The sequence below is a fragment of the Chiloscyllium punctatum genome, chromosome 10 (assembly GCF_047496795.1).
Source record: "Chiloscyllium punctatum isolate Juve2018m chromosome 10, sChiPun1.3, whole genome shotgun sequence".
NCBI classification, from domain to species: Eukaryota; Metazoa; Chordata; class Chondrichthyes; order Orectolobiformes; family Hemiscylliidae; genus Chiloscyllium; species Chiloscyllium punctatum.
Window position 1 is genome coordinate 115810806 of NC_092748.1, and position 15087 is coordinate 115825892.

At 44.0% G+C, this 15087-nt stretch overlaps 1 protein-coding gene across 4 annotated transcripts in view; it reads left to right on the forward strand.

The window, feature by feature from the left end:
* LOC140482474 (obscurin-like) overlaps positions 1-15087 on the forward strand; it is a 322475-nt gene that overhangs the window by 54738 nt on the left and 252650 nt on the right. For all 4 annotated transcript variants that reach the window (XM_072580002.1, XM_072580005.1, XM_072580003.1 and 1 more), the window contains 2 exons: positions 1842-2108; positions 7159-7434. In XM_072580002.1, coding sequence (XP_072436103.1) covers positions 1842-2108; positions 7159-7434 — 543 coding nt within the window. The remainder of the gene's footprint in view (positions 1-1841; positions 2109-7158; positions 7435-15087) is intronic.

A 15087-nucleotide genomic window follows, 5' to 3' on the forward strand; every position in this document is an offset into this window, starting at 1 on the left:
CTAATAGATCCACTATCCCCGCTGCCACATCCTTTAATACCATAGGGTGTAGTCCATCAGGCTTGGGGGACTTGTCTGTCCTCAATCCTTATAGTTTGCATAGTACCTTTTCCCGATCAATGTTGTTTGTTCTAAGTTCTACCTTATCTATTGCCTCTGACTTGCTCGTTCCAACTGGAGTGGCACTATTGTCCTCCACCGTGAAAACTGAAGCAAAGTATTGATTCAGCATATCTGCCATTTCAGTGTTCCCCAATGTTAACTCTTTAGTTTCATCTTCCAAGGGACCAACATTCACATGATTGAGTCTCTTCCCTTTTATATATTTATAAAAGCTTTTGCTATCCTTTTCAACATTTTTTACTAGATTTCTTTCGTAATTTACCTTAACTCTTTTAATTAACTTTTTAATTTCCTTTTGTTCATGTTTGAAAGTTGCCAGTCTTCCAGCCTGCCACTAGCTTTTGTGCTATGGTATACTTTAATTTTTGACTTTATATTGTCCTTGACCCCCCTTGTTTAGCCATTTGTGATTTTTACCTCCTTACCATCTTTCTTCCTCACTGGGATATATTTTAGTTGTGAGGAATTGAGTGGCTCCTTAAACATCTGCCACTGCTCATGTTCTGTTTTACCATTTAGCCTTCCTGCCAAATCGATTTGGGCCAAACCTGTCCTCATGCCTCTATAATTTCTGTTGTTTAATTCCAGAAAGCTACTGTGGGACTTCATTTTCTCGCCTCTCGCCCCCCCCCCCAAAAAAAAACTGAATTTTGAATTTTGTTATACTGTGGTCGCTACCCCCTCAAGGATCCTTAAGTATGATGTCATCAATTAATCTCTCTTCATTACACAATACCAAATACAGTATAGCTTGCAGAGTAGCCTGCTACCTGGTTAGTTCCACAACATAATGCTCCAAGAAATAATCTCTAATCTATTCAATGAACTCCATCTCCAGCCTACCCTTGCCAATTTGATTCTTCCGATCTATGTGCATGTTAAAATCATCCATGATTATTGCTGTACCTTTCTTGTAAGTCTCTAATAGTTCCTGGTTAATACTGTGTCCCACTGTAGAACTGCTGTTTGGGAACCTATAGATTCCTGGTGGTGGCATTCTGCTGTAGGTGGTGGAAATGACAAAGGATTATTCTTTGAATACAGAGACTGGTGGAGTGGAAAGTTAGTAGGTTGGAGAGTAATCACAGGATCCACATTCTAAAAGCCAATGTTAAATGTTATAGGATAAATCTCGTAGGTTCAGTCTCATCCCCTGGAGACACAGGTTTAATTCCACCACAGTAGTTGGTGGAATTTAAATTCAAATTCATACAAGCTGGAATTGAAAGACAGTCGTGGTGCTGGTGACCATGATGCCATCATTAATTTGTTGTTATAAACCCATCTGGGCCACTGATGTCCTTCAGTAAAGGAAAACTGCTGTCCTTACCAGGTCTGATGTACAATGCAGTTCTCCACTGTCTTCTCCATGGCAATTAGAAAATGGTAACAAATTTTGGCTCAGATAGCGACACCAACATCCCTGACTCTAAATGGTTGATTCTTAATTGCCCACTGACGCGGCTGAGTGAGCCTGTCAGTTCAAGGGACAATGAGGGATGGGCAATAAATGCTGGATTTGCCAGCAACACCCATATGCCCTAAAAGACTGTAAAAATACCACAGGCCACACATTACCATATCAGGGAGAGCCATTCCTTTGTCTCCACAGTGTATTGCGCACACATACAGACTCTGACGTTGAGCAACACACTTAAGCAGTACTGTGCTAGCAAACCTCCGGGATAAGTCTATAAACTGCACTTCTCTCCCTCTAGTCCCTTCGGCGAGGATTCGGACTCACCTCAGTGACATGACGTTGTATCAGGACACTGATGCGGAGTTCACCATTGAGCTGTCCACCTCTGTCCTGGGAACATGGCACATGAAGGGGCAGCAGCTTCACAATGATGAAAGGTTCAAGATCGACCAGTCGAGGACACGTCACATGCTGCTGATCAGAGGAGTCAAAGTGGAGGAGAATGAGTCGGAGATAACATTTGTTGCTCATGGAGTGCGAGACTCGGCCATTCTATTTGTCAAAGGTAAGATCAGAGTTGATGAAGACCAGTGGCCAGTCTCTGTGTGCCAGCAGCTCTCCCAAGCCTGTTACCCAGGAACAAGAGGAGGCCATTCAGCCCCTTGAGCTGGTTTAACAGGTACACAGGAGACAGCACATGTAGACAGGATGGTGAAGGAACAATTGAGAATGCTTGCCTTCATTGCTCAGACCTTTGAGTATAGAAGTTGGGATGTCATGTTAATGTTGTATAGGACATTTGTGAGGCCTCTTCTGGGGTATTGTGTCCATTTCTGATTGCCCTGTTATAGGAAGGATATTATTAAACTTGAGAAGGTTCAGAAGAGATTTACCAGGAAAAAGCCAGGAAGGGAGGGTATGACTTATAAGGAGAGGCTGATTAGGCTGTGACTTTTTTCACTGGAGCATAGGAAGTTGCAGGGTGATCTTATTGAGGTTTATAAAATCATGGGGGATATAGTTAAGTTCAATGCCAGGTGTCTGTTCCTAAGGAGTGGAGATTTCAAGTCCAGGCATATTTTTAAGATGAGAAGAGAAAGATTTTAAAAAAAAATGAGGAGCAAAGTTTTTACATAGAAAGTGGTTCGTGTTTGGCCGCGTGACGGCTCTGGAGCTGCGGATGGACTCACTGTGGAGCATCTTCGATGCTGTAGCATGTTTAGCAAATTGGTCACACCGCAGATTAGAATTGCTGAGGGAAACAGTGAATGGGTGACCAAAAGGCAGAGAAAGAGTAGGAAGGCAGTGTAGGTGCCCCCGGCGATAATCTCTCTCCAAAACAGGTGTACCGTTTTGGATACAGTTGGGGGAGATGGCTCACCAGGGGAGGGAAGCAGTTGCCAGGATCATGGCACCGTGGCAGGCGCTGCTGTTCAGAAGGTTGGGAAAAAGACTAGCAGGGCCATAGTCACAGGGGATTCTACTGTAAAGGGAGTAGGTAGGCAGTTCTGTAGCCGAAAACGAGACTCCCCGATGGTATGTTGCCTCCCAGGTGCTTGGGTCAGGGATGTCACCGATCGGGTGCAGAACATTCTGAAAGGGGAGGGTGAATAGCCAGTTATCTTGGTGCATACAGGCACCAATGACATAAGTAAAAAAACAAGATGAGGTCCTGAAAGCAGAGTTCAGGGAGCTGGGAGAGAAGTTAATGTGGAGGACCTCAAAGGTAGTGATCTCGGGATTGCTACCAGTGCCACGTGCTTGCCAGGGTAGAAATGAAAGAATAGGCAGGATGAACACGTGGCTTGAGGATGGTATAGGAGAGAGGGGTTCAGATTTGTGGGACATTGCGTCTGGTTCTGGGGAAGGTGGGGTTATTACAAATTGGATGGTCTACACCTGAACTAGACTGGAACTAATGTCCTTGGGGGAGTTTTTGCTACTGCTGTAGGGGAGGTTTTAAACTAATGTGGTAGGGGGCTGGAAACCAGAAGAGAAGATTAGTAGACAGTGAGGTGGAAACTAGAGACTGTAAGGATCTTGACGTTCGCATTATCAAGGGGAAGAGTAGGCAGAGAGCAAATGAACGGAAAAGCACAGGTGGCCTGAAATGCATATACTTTAATGCAAGGAATATAGTGTGTAAGGCAGATGAACCAAAGGCTTGGATTGGTGTCTGGGAGTATGACGTTATTGCGATCACAGAGACTTGGTTGAAGGAAGGGCAAGATTGGCAAGTAAATATTCCAGGATATAGATGCTTCAGGCAGGACAGGGAGGTGTGGAGGAGTTGCATTGCTGGTCAGGTGCTGGAGAACTGGAGGGTTGCTCATGTTGTTCCCCTGTACAAGAAGGGTAGTAGGGATATTCTGGGTGACTATAGACCAGTGAGCCTGATGTCAGTGGTGGGAAAGTTACTGGAGAAAGTATTGAGAGATAAAATATTTGGAAAAGAGTGGGCTTATCAGTGATGGGCAACATGGTTTTGTGAGGGGGAGATTATGGATTAGAGTGGTGCTGGAAAAGCACAGCAGTTCAGGCAGCATCCGAGGAGCAGGCAAATCAACGTTTTGGGCAAAAGCCCTTCATCAGGAATATAGGCAGAGTGCCTGAAGGGTGGAGAGATAAATGAGAGGAAGGTGGGGGTGGGGAGAAAATAGCATAGAATACAATAGGTGAATGGGGTTGGGGATGAAGGATCTGCAGCATCTGCAGTCATTGTTTTTACCGAGGGGAAGATCATGCCTTACCAACTTAATAGAGTTCTTTGAGGAAGTGACCAAGTTGATAGATGAAGGAAGGGCTGTATATGTCATTTACAAGGACTTTAGTAAGGCAATTGATAAGGTTCCCCATGGTAGACTAACGGAGAAAGTGAAGTCACATGGTGTGCAGGGTACTCTGGCTAGGTGGATAAAGAACTGGTTGAACAGGAGAGAGAGAGTAGTAGTTGAAAGGAGTTTCTCGAAATAGAGAAAGGTGACCAGTGGTGTTCCACAAGGATTGGTACTGGGGCTGGGGCTACTGTTGTTTGTGACATACATAAATTATCTGGAAGAGGGCATTGTTGGTCTGATCAGTAAGTTTGCAGATGACATGAAGATTTGTGGAGTAGCAGAAAGCATAGGAGACTGTCAATTCCTAAGCATCTGCATCCCTCTGCTCCCCACCTATTCGTGCATCTGTCCGGAGGAACCTTACATGAATCTACTGTGCCTGCGTCTACTAACTCTGCTGGCAAAGCATTCCATGCACCTACCACCCTCTGTGTGAAGTACTTGCCGCATGTATCCCCCTTAAACTTTTCACCCCTCACCTTGAAGCATAGGAGACTGTCAAAGAATACAGGAGAATCTAGATAGACTGGAGAGTTGGGGTGAGAAGTGGCAGATGGAGTTCAATCCAGGCAAATATGTGGTCATGCATTTTGGGAAGTCTAATTCTAGAGCAAATTATACTGTAAACAGAAGACTCGGGAAAAGTTGATGAGCAGAGAGATCTGGGAGTTCAGCTCCATTGTACCTTGAAGGTGGCTGCACAGGTAGATAGAGTGGTCAAAAGACATATGGTATGCTTGCCTTCATCGGACGGGTTATTGCTCATAACAGCTTGCAGGTCATATTAAAATTGTGCAAGACTTTGGTTCGGCTGCATTTAGAATATTGCGTACAGTTCTGGTCGCCACATTACCAAAAGGATGTGGACGCTTTGGAGGGGGTGCAGAGAAGGTTTACAAGGATGTTGCCTGGTATGGAAGGTGCTAGCTATGAAGAGAGGTTGAATAGGTTAGCATTGCTTTCATGAGATAAAAGGAATTGAGGGGGGACCTGACTGAGGTCTACAAAATCATGAAGGATATAGACAGGGTAGATAGAGATAAGCTTTTTCCCAGAGTGAGGGATTCATTAATGAGAAGTCACGCATTCAAGGTGAGAGGTGAAAAGTTTAAGGGGGATACATGTGGCAAATACTTTACACAGACGGTGGTAGGTGCCTGAAAAGCATTGCCAGCAGAGGTAGTAGAGGCAGGCACGGTAGATTCATTTAAGGTGCTTCTTGACAGATGCCTGAGTAGGTGGGGAGCAGAGAGATGCAGATGCTTAAGAATTGAGTGAAAGATTTAGAGAGTGGATTTGGATCAGCTCAGGCTTGGAGGGCCGAAGGGCTTGTTCCTGGGCTGTGAACTTTCTTTGTTCTTTGTTCTTTCTTTGGGTGTGGAATGAACTTCGTGAAGAGGTGATAGATGCAGATACAATTACAGCATTTTAAAATATTTGGATAAGTACATGAATAAGAAATGTTTGGAGGGATTTGGGCCAAGCGCAGGCAGGTGGGACTAATTTAGTTTGTGATCATGGTCGGCATGGACTGGATGGACAAAAGGCTGGATTAGTGGTGCTGGAAGAGCACAGCAGTTCAGGCAGCATCCGAGGAGCAGTAAAATCGACGTTTCGGCAGCCCGAAACGTCGATTTTACTGCTCCTCGGATGCTGCCTGAACTGCTGTGCTCTTCCAGCACCACCATTCCAGAATCTGGTTTCCAGCATCTGCAATCATTGTTTTTATCAGGATGGACCAAAGGGTCTGTTTCCAAGCTGTATGACATCATAACTTTCAACTCACCCCACAACCGTCCTGGATCTCTGAGCTCCTTCAATTGTCATGCCTGATTTCCTAGCTTCCACAGTGGAATTCTGTCCTCAAGTCTCTCTCTTTCTGAGACTTTTGTTAAAATGAACTTCTTTGAGAAAGCTTTACTCATCAGTCCCACAATATCTACTGATGTAGCTCTGTGATGATTTTTTTCTGTTTAAGAAACAGCTTTGAGATGGTTTCACCACTGCTTAGATGCTGTACAAATGAAAGTAGTTGTTGTAAGGATACTCAGAATCTCAAGCCTCTTCCACGCTTCAATTTGATTGATGCTGACCAATACCCAGCTCCATTTCTGCACCCTTCACCCATTTCGCTCACTATTTTTCCATATCAAGGAGAAGTGATATAGACAGAATGGACCTTGGGGCTGAACAGGAATTGGCTAGAGAATCCAAATCTTTGGATAAATCCTTGAGGAACTATTTTTATCGGCTTCACTTCCCCTTGCTCCTTCAGAAAAATTCAAAACACATTTTGAAAATATTCACGAACATAATTTCAATGGGTTGGAAGCTGAATTTGATAACCAACTACAAGATCATGTCCTGCTCAGTCAGCATTTAATGAGCTGTACCTGTCACAGAGTCATAGAGACCTACAGCATAGAAACAGATCCTTCGGTCCCGTCAAACCAGGCCGAACATAATCCCATACTAAACTAATTCCACCTGACTGCTCCTGGTCCAAATCCCTCCAAACCTTTCCTAACCTGGAAGTGTTTCATGAGGACAATGTCAAGGGAGCTTTAGTTTAGCTAACTTTCAATTGTACGGCGAGCTTTACTCTGTACGTAGTCCCATGCTGTACCTATCCTGGCAGTATATGATGGGGACAGTTTGGAGCCAGCATTAATTTTCATTTAACAGCCAAGTGGTATGTCTACGCTATTCACAAATTTTGCACTTTGGTTGTTTTATGCTGTTAATGGTGCCATTATAATAGAAGCTATTGTTGTTTAGCTGTCCCTGTGAAGATCACACTGGGTCCAGGGATGGAGACCGTGCAGCAGATCACAGCCTCCGAGTCGATTGTCCTTTGTTGTGAGGTGTCAAGGCCCAATACCAAAGTCCAGTGGTGTAAAGACGGAGAGATCCTCTCTCCAAGTGACCGTGTCTCTGTCCATTCGTCAGGCCACGTTCGGAAGCTCATCGTCCAATCTGCCCGGCCATCAGATTCTGGACAGTATGTCTGTGATGCTACTGAGGATTCCCTCATGTTCACCGTTAATGTTTTGGGTAAGTACTGAAGAGGCTGGGCATTGTTGTGAGGTTGTTGAAAGTTAGGAGGTGATTTCATGGAGGCATATGAAATGTTTTGGTAAATTATGTAAGGAAGCTTTTCCTGGTTTCTCTATAAATTCTCTTACCTCACATGCCCTTCCCTACCTCTGTAACTTCGTCCAGCTCCTACATCCCTCCCTATCTCTGTAATTTCAAGACCCTATACCTCTCCCTATCTCTGTAGCTTCTTCAAACCCCTTCAAGCCTTCCTATCTCTGTAACCTCCTCTAGCCTCTTAATCCCTCCCTATCTCTGTAATCTCCTCCAGCCCTACACTCCTCCCTTCGTCTGTCACCTCTTTCGGTCCCTACACCACTCCTACCTCTGTAACCTCCTCCAGTCCAACATTCCTCCTTATTTCTGTAAACTCTTCCATTCCTGGACTTCTTCTCATCTCCAATTTGAATTGCTCCACCATTGCTCGCTAATTGTATCTTCAACTGTCTGAATTCTAAATTCCCTCCTTATATCTCTCTGTTTTACTCTTCTCCACTTCCTCTGAAGCTGTCCATCATCTGTCCTAGTATCTTCTTACTTGGCTCAGGTTTAACTTATCAGGGGTGCTACATGTCGCAGTTATGTGTTGTAATGTTTGAACTGAGCATCAGTTTATGTCAATCAACAGCATGTCACCTCTGAGCCCAGAGATTAAAGGTTCAAGTCCCACTCGAGATGCTTGAGTGAATAATCTTTCGTTAATACTTCAAGCTTGTACTGGTGGAGTGCTGAGTTATTGGAAGTGATATTTCTCAGATAATGCACTAAGGCTATAGTTTACCCATTGGTTCAGGAGCACACTGAATTGTCATAATTTGAAGGAAACAATGATTTAACTGACTCTGTCTAACATTTCTGCTTCAACCACCTGGAGCAAAATCCAATCCTATTTAATAGTCTTTCTTACCTATGTATGAAACACCTTGAAATAAGCTACATTATCATTCTCTGTTTTCATTTAGTGAGTTGACTTAGGTGATTAAAATTAAACATACAATCACAGGATTGTTGTAGTGCAGAAACAGTGTATCTGCACTGGTTCTATTATCTGGTGCCATTCTCCTGCCTTTGTCACCATATCCCTGCACACTATTTCTATCCAAAATCCTCTTGAATGCGCAAGTAGTTCCATTTATACAGTAGTCATCAATGTAACTAGAGAGAGCACAATAGAGAAACTGTGAGGAGGGTCAGATGTTGAGTCTTGCTTCTTTCAGATCCCAACTTGTTCTATCCATAAGGATTTGAAAACATTTTTGCCAATCCAGAATAGTCACAGATTCCTGTTTTATTGTCTGTACAGAATAAATATATTGTGCCAACAATACTAATCTCAATAGATTCTGCTGTCTTTTGACCATTTGTTCTTTAGTCTTAGAAGGTTTAACTCACTCAGCCATTTGAGGCACATTTTCTTTGAACCAGTATGGTGGCTCAGTGGTTAGCAGTGCTGCCCCACAGCATCAGGAATCTAGATTTGACTACACCCTTAGGTGAGAATCTAAAGGATTTTTATAAATACATTAAGGACAAAACTTTAACTAGGGAGAGATCATGGGACCCTCAAAGATCAGCAAGGTGGCCTATGTGTGGAGCTGCAGGAGATGGGGGCGGGATACTAAATGAGTATTTTGCATCAGTGTTTACTGTAGAGAAGGACATGGAAGATGTAGAATGTGGGGAAATGGATGGTGACAACTTGAAAAATGTCCATAAAACAGAGGAGGATGTGCTGGATGTCATGAAATACAAAGAAGTGGATAAATCCCCAGGACCTGATCAGGTGTACCCTAGTACTCTGTGGAAAGCCAGGGAAGTGATTGCTGGGCCCTTGCTGAGATATTTGTATCACCGATAGTCACAGGTGAGGTGCCAGAGACTGGAGAGTAGCTAATGTGGTGCCACGATTTAAGAAAGGTGGTAAGGAAAAACCAGGGAACTATAGATTGGTGAGCCTGATATTGATGGTGGGCAAGTTGTTGGAGGGAATCCTGAGGGACAGGATTTAAATGTATTTGGCAACGCAAGGACTGATTAGGGATAGTCATCATGGCTTTGTGTGGAGGAAATCATGTCTCGTGAACTTGATTGATGTTGGGATTGTATTATAGATCCCCTAATAGTCAGAGGGAAATTGAGAAACAGATTTGTAAAGAGATCTCAGTTATCTGTAAGAATAATGGACTGGTTATGGTTAGGGATTTTAACTTTCCAAACATAGACTGGGAGTATGTGCCATAGTGTTGAGGGTTTAGATGGAGAAGAATTTGTTAAGTGTGTACAAGAAAATTTTCTGATTCAGTATGTGGATGTACCTACTGGAGAAGGTGCAAAACTTGACCTACTCTTGGGAAATAACATAGGGCAGATGACTGAGGTGTCTGTGGGGGAGCACTTTGGGACCAGTGACCATAATTCTATTAGTATTAAAATAGTGATGGAAGCAAGTTAAACAGTCAGGGCAAGCAGGGATGAGGTAGGACTAATAAATTAAACTGCATTTATTTCAATGCAAGGGGCCTAACAGGGAAGGCAGATGAACTCAGGACATGGTTAAGAACATGGGACTGGGATATCAGAGCAATTACAGAAACAAGGCTCAGGGATGGGCAAGAGTGGCAGCTTAATATTCCAGGATACAAATGCTACAGGAAGGATAGAAAGGGAAGCAAGAGAGGAGAGGGAGTGGTGTTTTTGATAAGGGATAGCATTACAGCTGGACTGAGGGAGGATATTGCCGGAAATACATTCACGGATGTTACTTGGGTGGAACTGAGAAATAAGAAAGGGATATTCACTTTGTTGGAATTGTATTATAGAACCCTTAATAGTCAGAAGGAAATTGAGAAACAAATTTGTAAGGAGATCTCAGTTATCTGTAAGAATAATAGGGTGGTTATAGTAGGGGATTTTAACTTTCCAAACATAGACTTGGGACTATGTGCCAAAGTGTTAAGGGTTTAGATGGAGAGGAATTTGTTGTGTGTGTACAAGAAAATTTTCTGATTCAGAATGTGGATGTACCTACTAGAGAACATGCAAAACTTGGACCAGTCAACCAAACCGCCCTGTGGCCCAACATTTCAACTTTACCTCCCAGTCTGTCGAGGACATGGAGGTCCTGGGCGTCCTTTACCGCCGCTCCCTCAGCACCAGACGCCTGGAGGAAGAATGCCTCATCTTCCGCCTCGGAACACTTCAACCCCAGGGCATCAATGTGGATTTCAACAGTTTCCTCATTTCCCCTTCCCTCACCTCACCCTAGTTCCAAACTTCCAGGTCAGCACTGTCCCCATGACTTGTCCTACCTGCCTATCTTCTTTTCCACCTATCCACACCACCCTCCTCCCTGACCCATCACCTTCATCCCCTCCCCCACTCACCTATTGTACTCTATGCTACTTTCTCCCCACCCCCACCCTCCTCTAGCTTATCTCTCCACGCTTCAGGTTCTCTGCCTGTATTCCTGATGAAGGGCTTTTGCCCAAAACGTCGATTTTGCTGCTCCTCGGATACTGCCTGAACTGCTGTGCTCTTCCAGCACCACTAATCCAAAATCTGGTTTCCAGCATCTGCAGTCATTCTTTCTACCAGCATGCAAAACTTGACCTACTCTTGGGAAATAAGACAGGGTAGGTGACTGAGGTGACCGTGGGGGAGCACATTGGGGCTAGCAACCATAATTCTATTAGTTTTAAAATAGTGATGGAAAAGGATAGACCAGATCTAAAAGTTGAAGTTCTAAATTGGAGAAAGGCCAATTTTGTCGATATTAGGCAAGAACTTTCGAAAGATGATTGGAGGCAGGTGTTCACAGGTAAAGGGACGGCTGGAAAATGGGAAGCCTTCAGAAATGAGATAACGAGAATCCAGAGAAAGTATATTCCTGTTAGTGTGAAAAGAAAGGCTGGTAGATATAGGGAATGCTGGATGACTAAAGAAATTGAGGGTTTGGTTAAGAAAAAGAAGGAAGCATATGTCAGGTATAGATAGGATAGATTGAGTGAATCCTTAGAAGAGTATAAAGGCAGTAGGAGTATACTTAAGAGGAAAATCAGGAGGTCAAAAAGGGAACATGAGATAGCTTTGTCAAATAGAATTAAGGACAATCCGAAAGGTTTTTACAAATACATTAAGGACAAAAGGGTAGCTAGGGAGAGAATAGGGCCCCCACAAAGGTCAGCAAGGCGGCTGGTGTGGGGAGCCGCAGCAGTTGGGTGAGATACTAAACAAGTATTTTGCATCAGTATTTACTGTGGAAAAGGATATGGAAGATATAGAATGTAGGGAAATAGTTGGTGACATGAAAAATGTCCATATTACAGAGGAGGAAGTGCTGGATGTCTTGAAAGGCATGAAGGTGGATGAGGGACAGGATGTACATGTATTTGGAAAGGCAAGGACTGATTAGGGATAGCCAACATGGCTTTGTGCGTGGGAAATCATGTCTCACAAACTTGATTGAGTTTTTTGAAGAAATAACAAAGAGGATTGATGAGGGCAGAGCAGTAGATGTGATCTATATGGACTTCAGTAAGGCGTTCGACAAGGTTCCCCATGGGAGACTGGTTAGCAAGGTTAGATCTCATGGAATACAGGGAGAACTTGCCATTTGGATTCAGAACTGGCTCAAAGGTAGAAGACAGAGGGTGGTGGTGGAGGGTTGTTTTTCAGACTGGAGGCCTGTGACCAGTGGAGTGCCACAAGGATCGGTGCTGAGTCCATTACTTTTCATCATTTCTTTAAATGATTTGGATGTGAGTGTAAGCGGTATAGTTAGTAAGTTTGTAGATTACACCATGTTGAAGGTGTCGTGGACAGCAAAGAAGGTTACCTCAGATTACAACGGGACCCTGGTCAGATGAGTCAATGGGCTGCGAAGTGGCAGATGGCGTTTAATTTAGACAAATGCGAGGTGCTGCATTTTGAGAAAACAAATCTTAGCAGGACATATACACTTCATGGTAAGGTCCGAGAGAGTTTTACTGAACAAAGAGATCTTGGAGTGCAGGTTCATAGCTCCTTGAAAGTGGAGTCGCAGGTAGATAGGATAGTGAAGAAGGCGTTTGGTATGCTTTCCTCTATTGGTCAGTGCACTGAGTAGAGGAAATTAGGAGGTCATATTGCAGCTGTACAGGACATTTGTTAGGCCACCTTTGGAATACAGGGTGACCCCTGTATCCATGGAATCGTTTTCTGTGGTTTCAGTTATCCACGGTTTCCTGCGGGCTGAACATATTATAGGAAACCTTCTGGAACCAGCGACCAGGAAGGTAAGATTCCAATTGAAATGAGTGGGTTCACTCCTATCTGTGGTTTTGGGTTTCCGCAGTAGGTCAGGGAACGTATCCTGTATAGGTATGGGGTTACTACTGTATTGTGTGCAGTTCTGGTCTCCTTCCTATCAGAATGATGTTGTGAAACTTGAAAGGATTAAGGAAAGATTCACAAGGATGTTGCCAGGCTTTGAGGATTTGAGCTATCAGGAGAGGCTGAATAGGCTGGGGCTGTTTTCCATGGAGCGTCAGGGGCTGTGGCCTGACTTTATAGAGATGTATAAAATCATAAATCCTGGATAGAATAAATAGACAAGGTCTTTTCCCTGCAGTGGGGGAGTCCTGAACTGGAGGGCACAGGTTTGGGGTGAGAGGGGAAAGATATAAAAGAGACCAAGGGGGCAACGTTTTCACACAGAAAGTGGAGCGTGTATGGAATGAGCTGCCAGAAGAAGTGGTGGAGACTGGTACAATAAAAACTCTTAAAAGGCATTTGGATGGATCTATGAATAGGAAAGGTTTCGAAGGATATGGACCAAGTGTTGCACATAGGGCTGCATTAGGCTAGGGAACCTGTTCAGCATGAACGGGTTGGACCAAAGTCCTTATTACCTTAGGTCCCTTTTATATCTTTCCCTTCTCACCCTAAGCCTATATCCTCTAGTTCTGGACTCCCCCGCACCAGGGAAAAGACTTTGTCTATTAATCATATCCATGCCCCTCATGATTTTATAAACCTCTATGAGGCTTTGTGCATGGGAAATCATGTCTCACAAACTTGATTGAGTTTTTTGAAGAAGTAACAAAGAAGATTGATGAGGGCAGAGCGGTAGATGTGATCTATATGGACTTCAGTAAGGTGTTCGACAAGGTTCCCCATAGGAGACTGATTAGCGAGGTTAGATCTCACGGAATACAGGGAGAACTAGCCATTTGGATACAGAACTGGCTCAAAGGTAGAAGACAGAGGGTGGTGGTGGAAAGTTGTTTTTCAGACGTTTTACAGGAGGCCTGTGACCAGTGGAGTGCCACAAGGATCGGTGCTGGGTCCTCTACTTTTTGTCATTTCCATAAATGATTTGGATGCAAGCATAAGAGGTACAGTTAGTAAGTTTGCAGATGACACCAAAATTGGAGGTGTAGTGGACAGCGAAGAGGGTTACCTCCGATTACAACAGGATCTTGTCCAGATGGGCCAATGGGCTGAGAAGTGGCAGATGGAGTAGTAAGGGTATGGAATGCTTTGCCTGCACCGGTAGTCGATTCGCCAACTTTAAGTACATTTAAGTCGTCATTGGACAAGCATATGGACGTACATGGAATAATGTAGGTTAGGTGGGCTTCAGATTGGTATGAAAGGTCGGCGCAACATCGAGGGCCAAAGGGCCTGTTATATTCTATGTTGTATGGAGTTTAATTCAGATAAATGTGAGCTGCTGCATTTTGGGAAAGCAAATCTTAGCATGACTTATACACTTAATGATAAGGTCCTGGGGAGTGTTGCTGAACAAAGAGTGCAGGTTCATAGCTCCTTGAAAGTGGAGTCACAGGTAGATAGTGAAGAAGGCGTTTGGTATGCTTTCCTTTATTGGTCAGAGTATTGAGTACAGGAGTTGTAAGGTCTTGTTGAGGCTGTCCAGGACATTGGTTAGGCCACTGTTGGAATATTGCGTGCAATTCTGGTCTCCTTCCTACCGGAAAGATGTTGTGAAACTTGAAAGGGTTCAGAAAAGATTTACAAGGATGTTGCCAGGGAAGGAGGATTTGAACTATAGGGAGAGGCTGAACAGGCTGGGGCTGTTTTCCCTGGAGCGTCGGAGGCTGAGGGGTGACCTTATGGAAGTTTACAAAATTATGAGGTGCATGGATAGGGTAAATAGGCAAAGTCTTTTCCCTGGGGTCAGGGAGTCCAGATCTAGAGGGCATAAGTTTAGGGTGAGAGGAGAAAGGTATAAAAGAGACCTAAGGGGCAATTTTTTCACGCAGAGGGTGATATGTGTATGGAATGAGCTGCCAGAGGAAGTGGTGGAGGCTGGTACAATTGCAACATTTAAGAGGCATTTGGATGGGTAAATGAATAGGAAGGATTTGGAGGGATATGGGCCGGATGCTGGCAGGTGGGACTAGATTGGGTTTGGGATATCTGGTCGGCAAATTTACTAACCCATCCTTCTAAGCTCTCATCCAGGTCATTTATAAAAATGACTAACAGCAGTGGACCCAACACCGACCCTTGCGGTACGCCGCTAGTAACTGGACACCAAGATGAACATGTTCCATCTACTACAACCCTCTATTTTCTTTCAGCAAGCCAATTACTGATCCAAACTGCTAT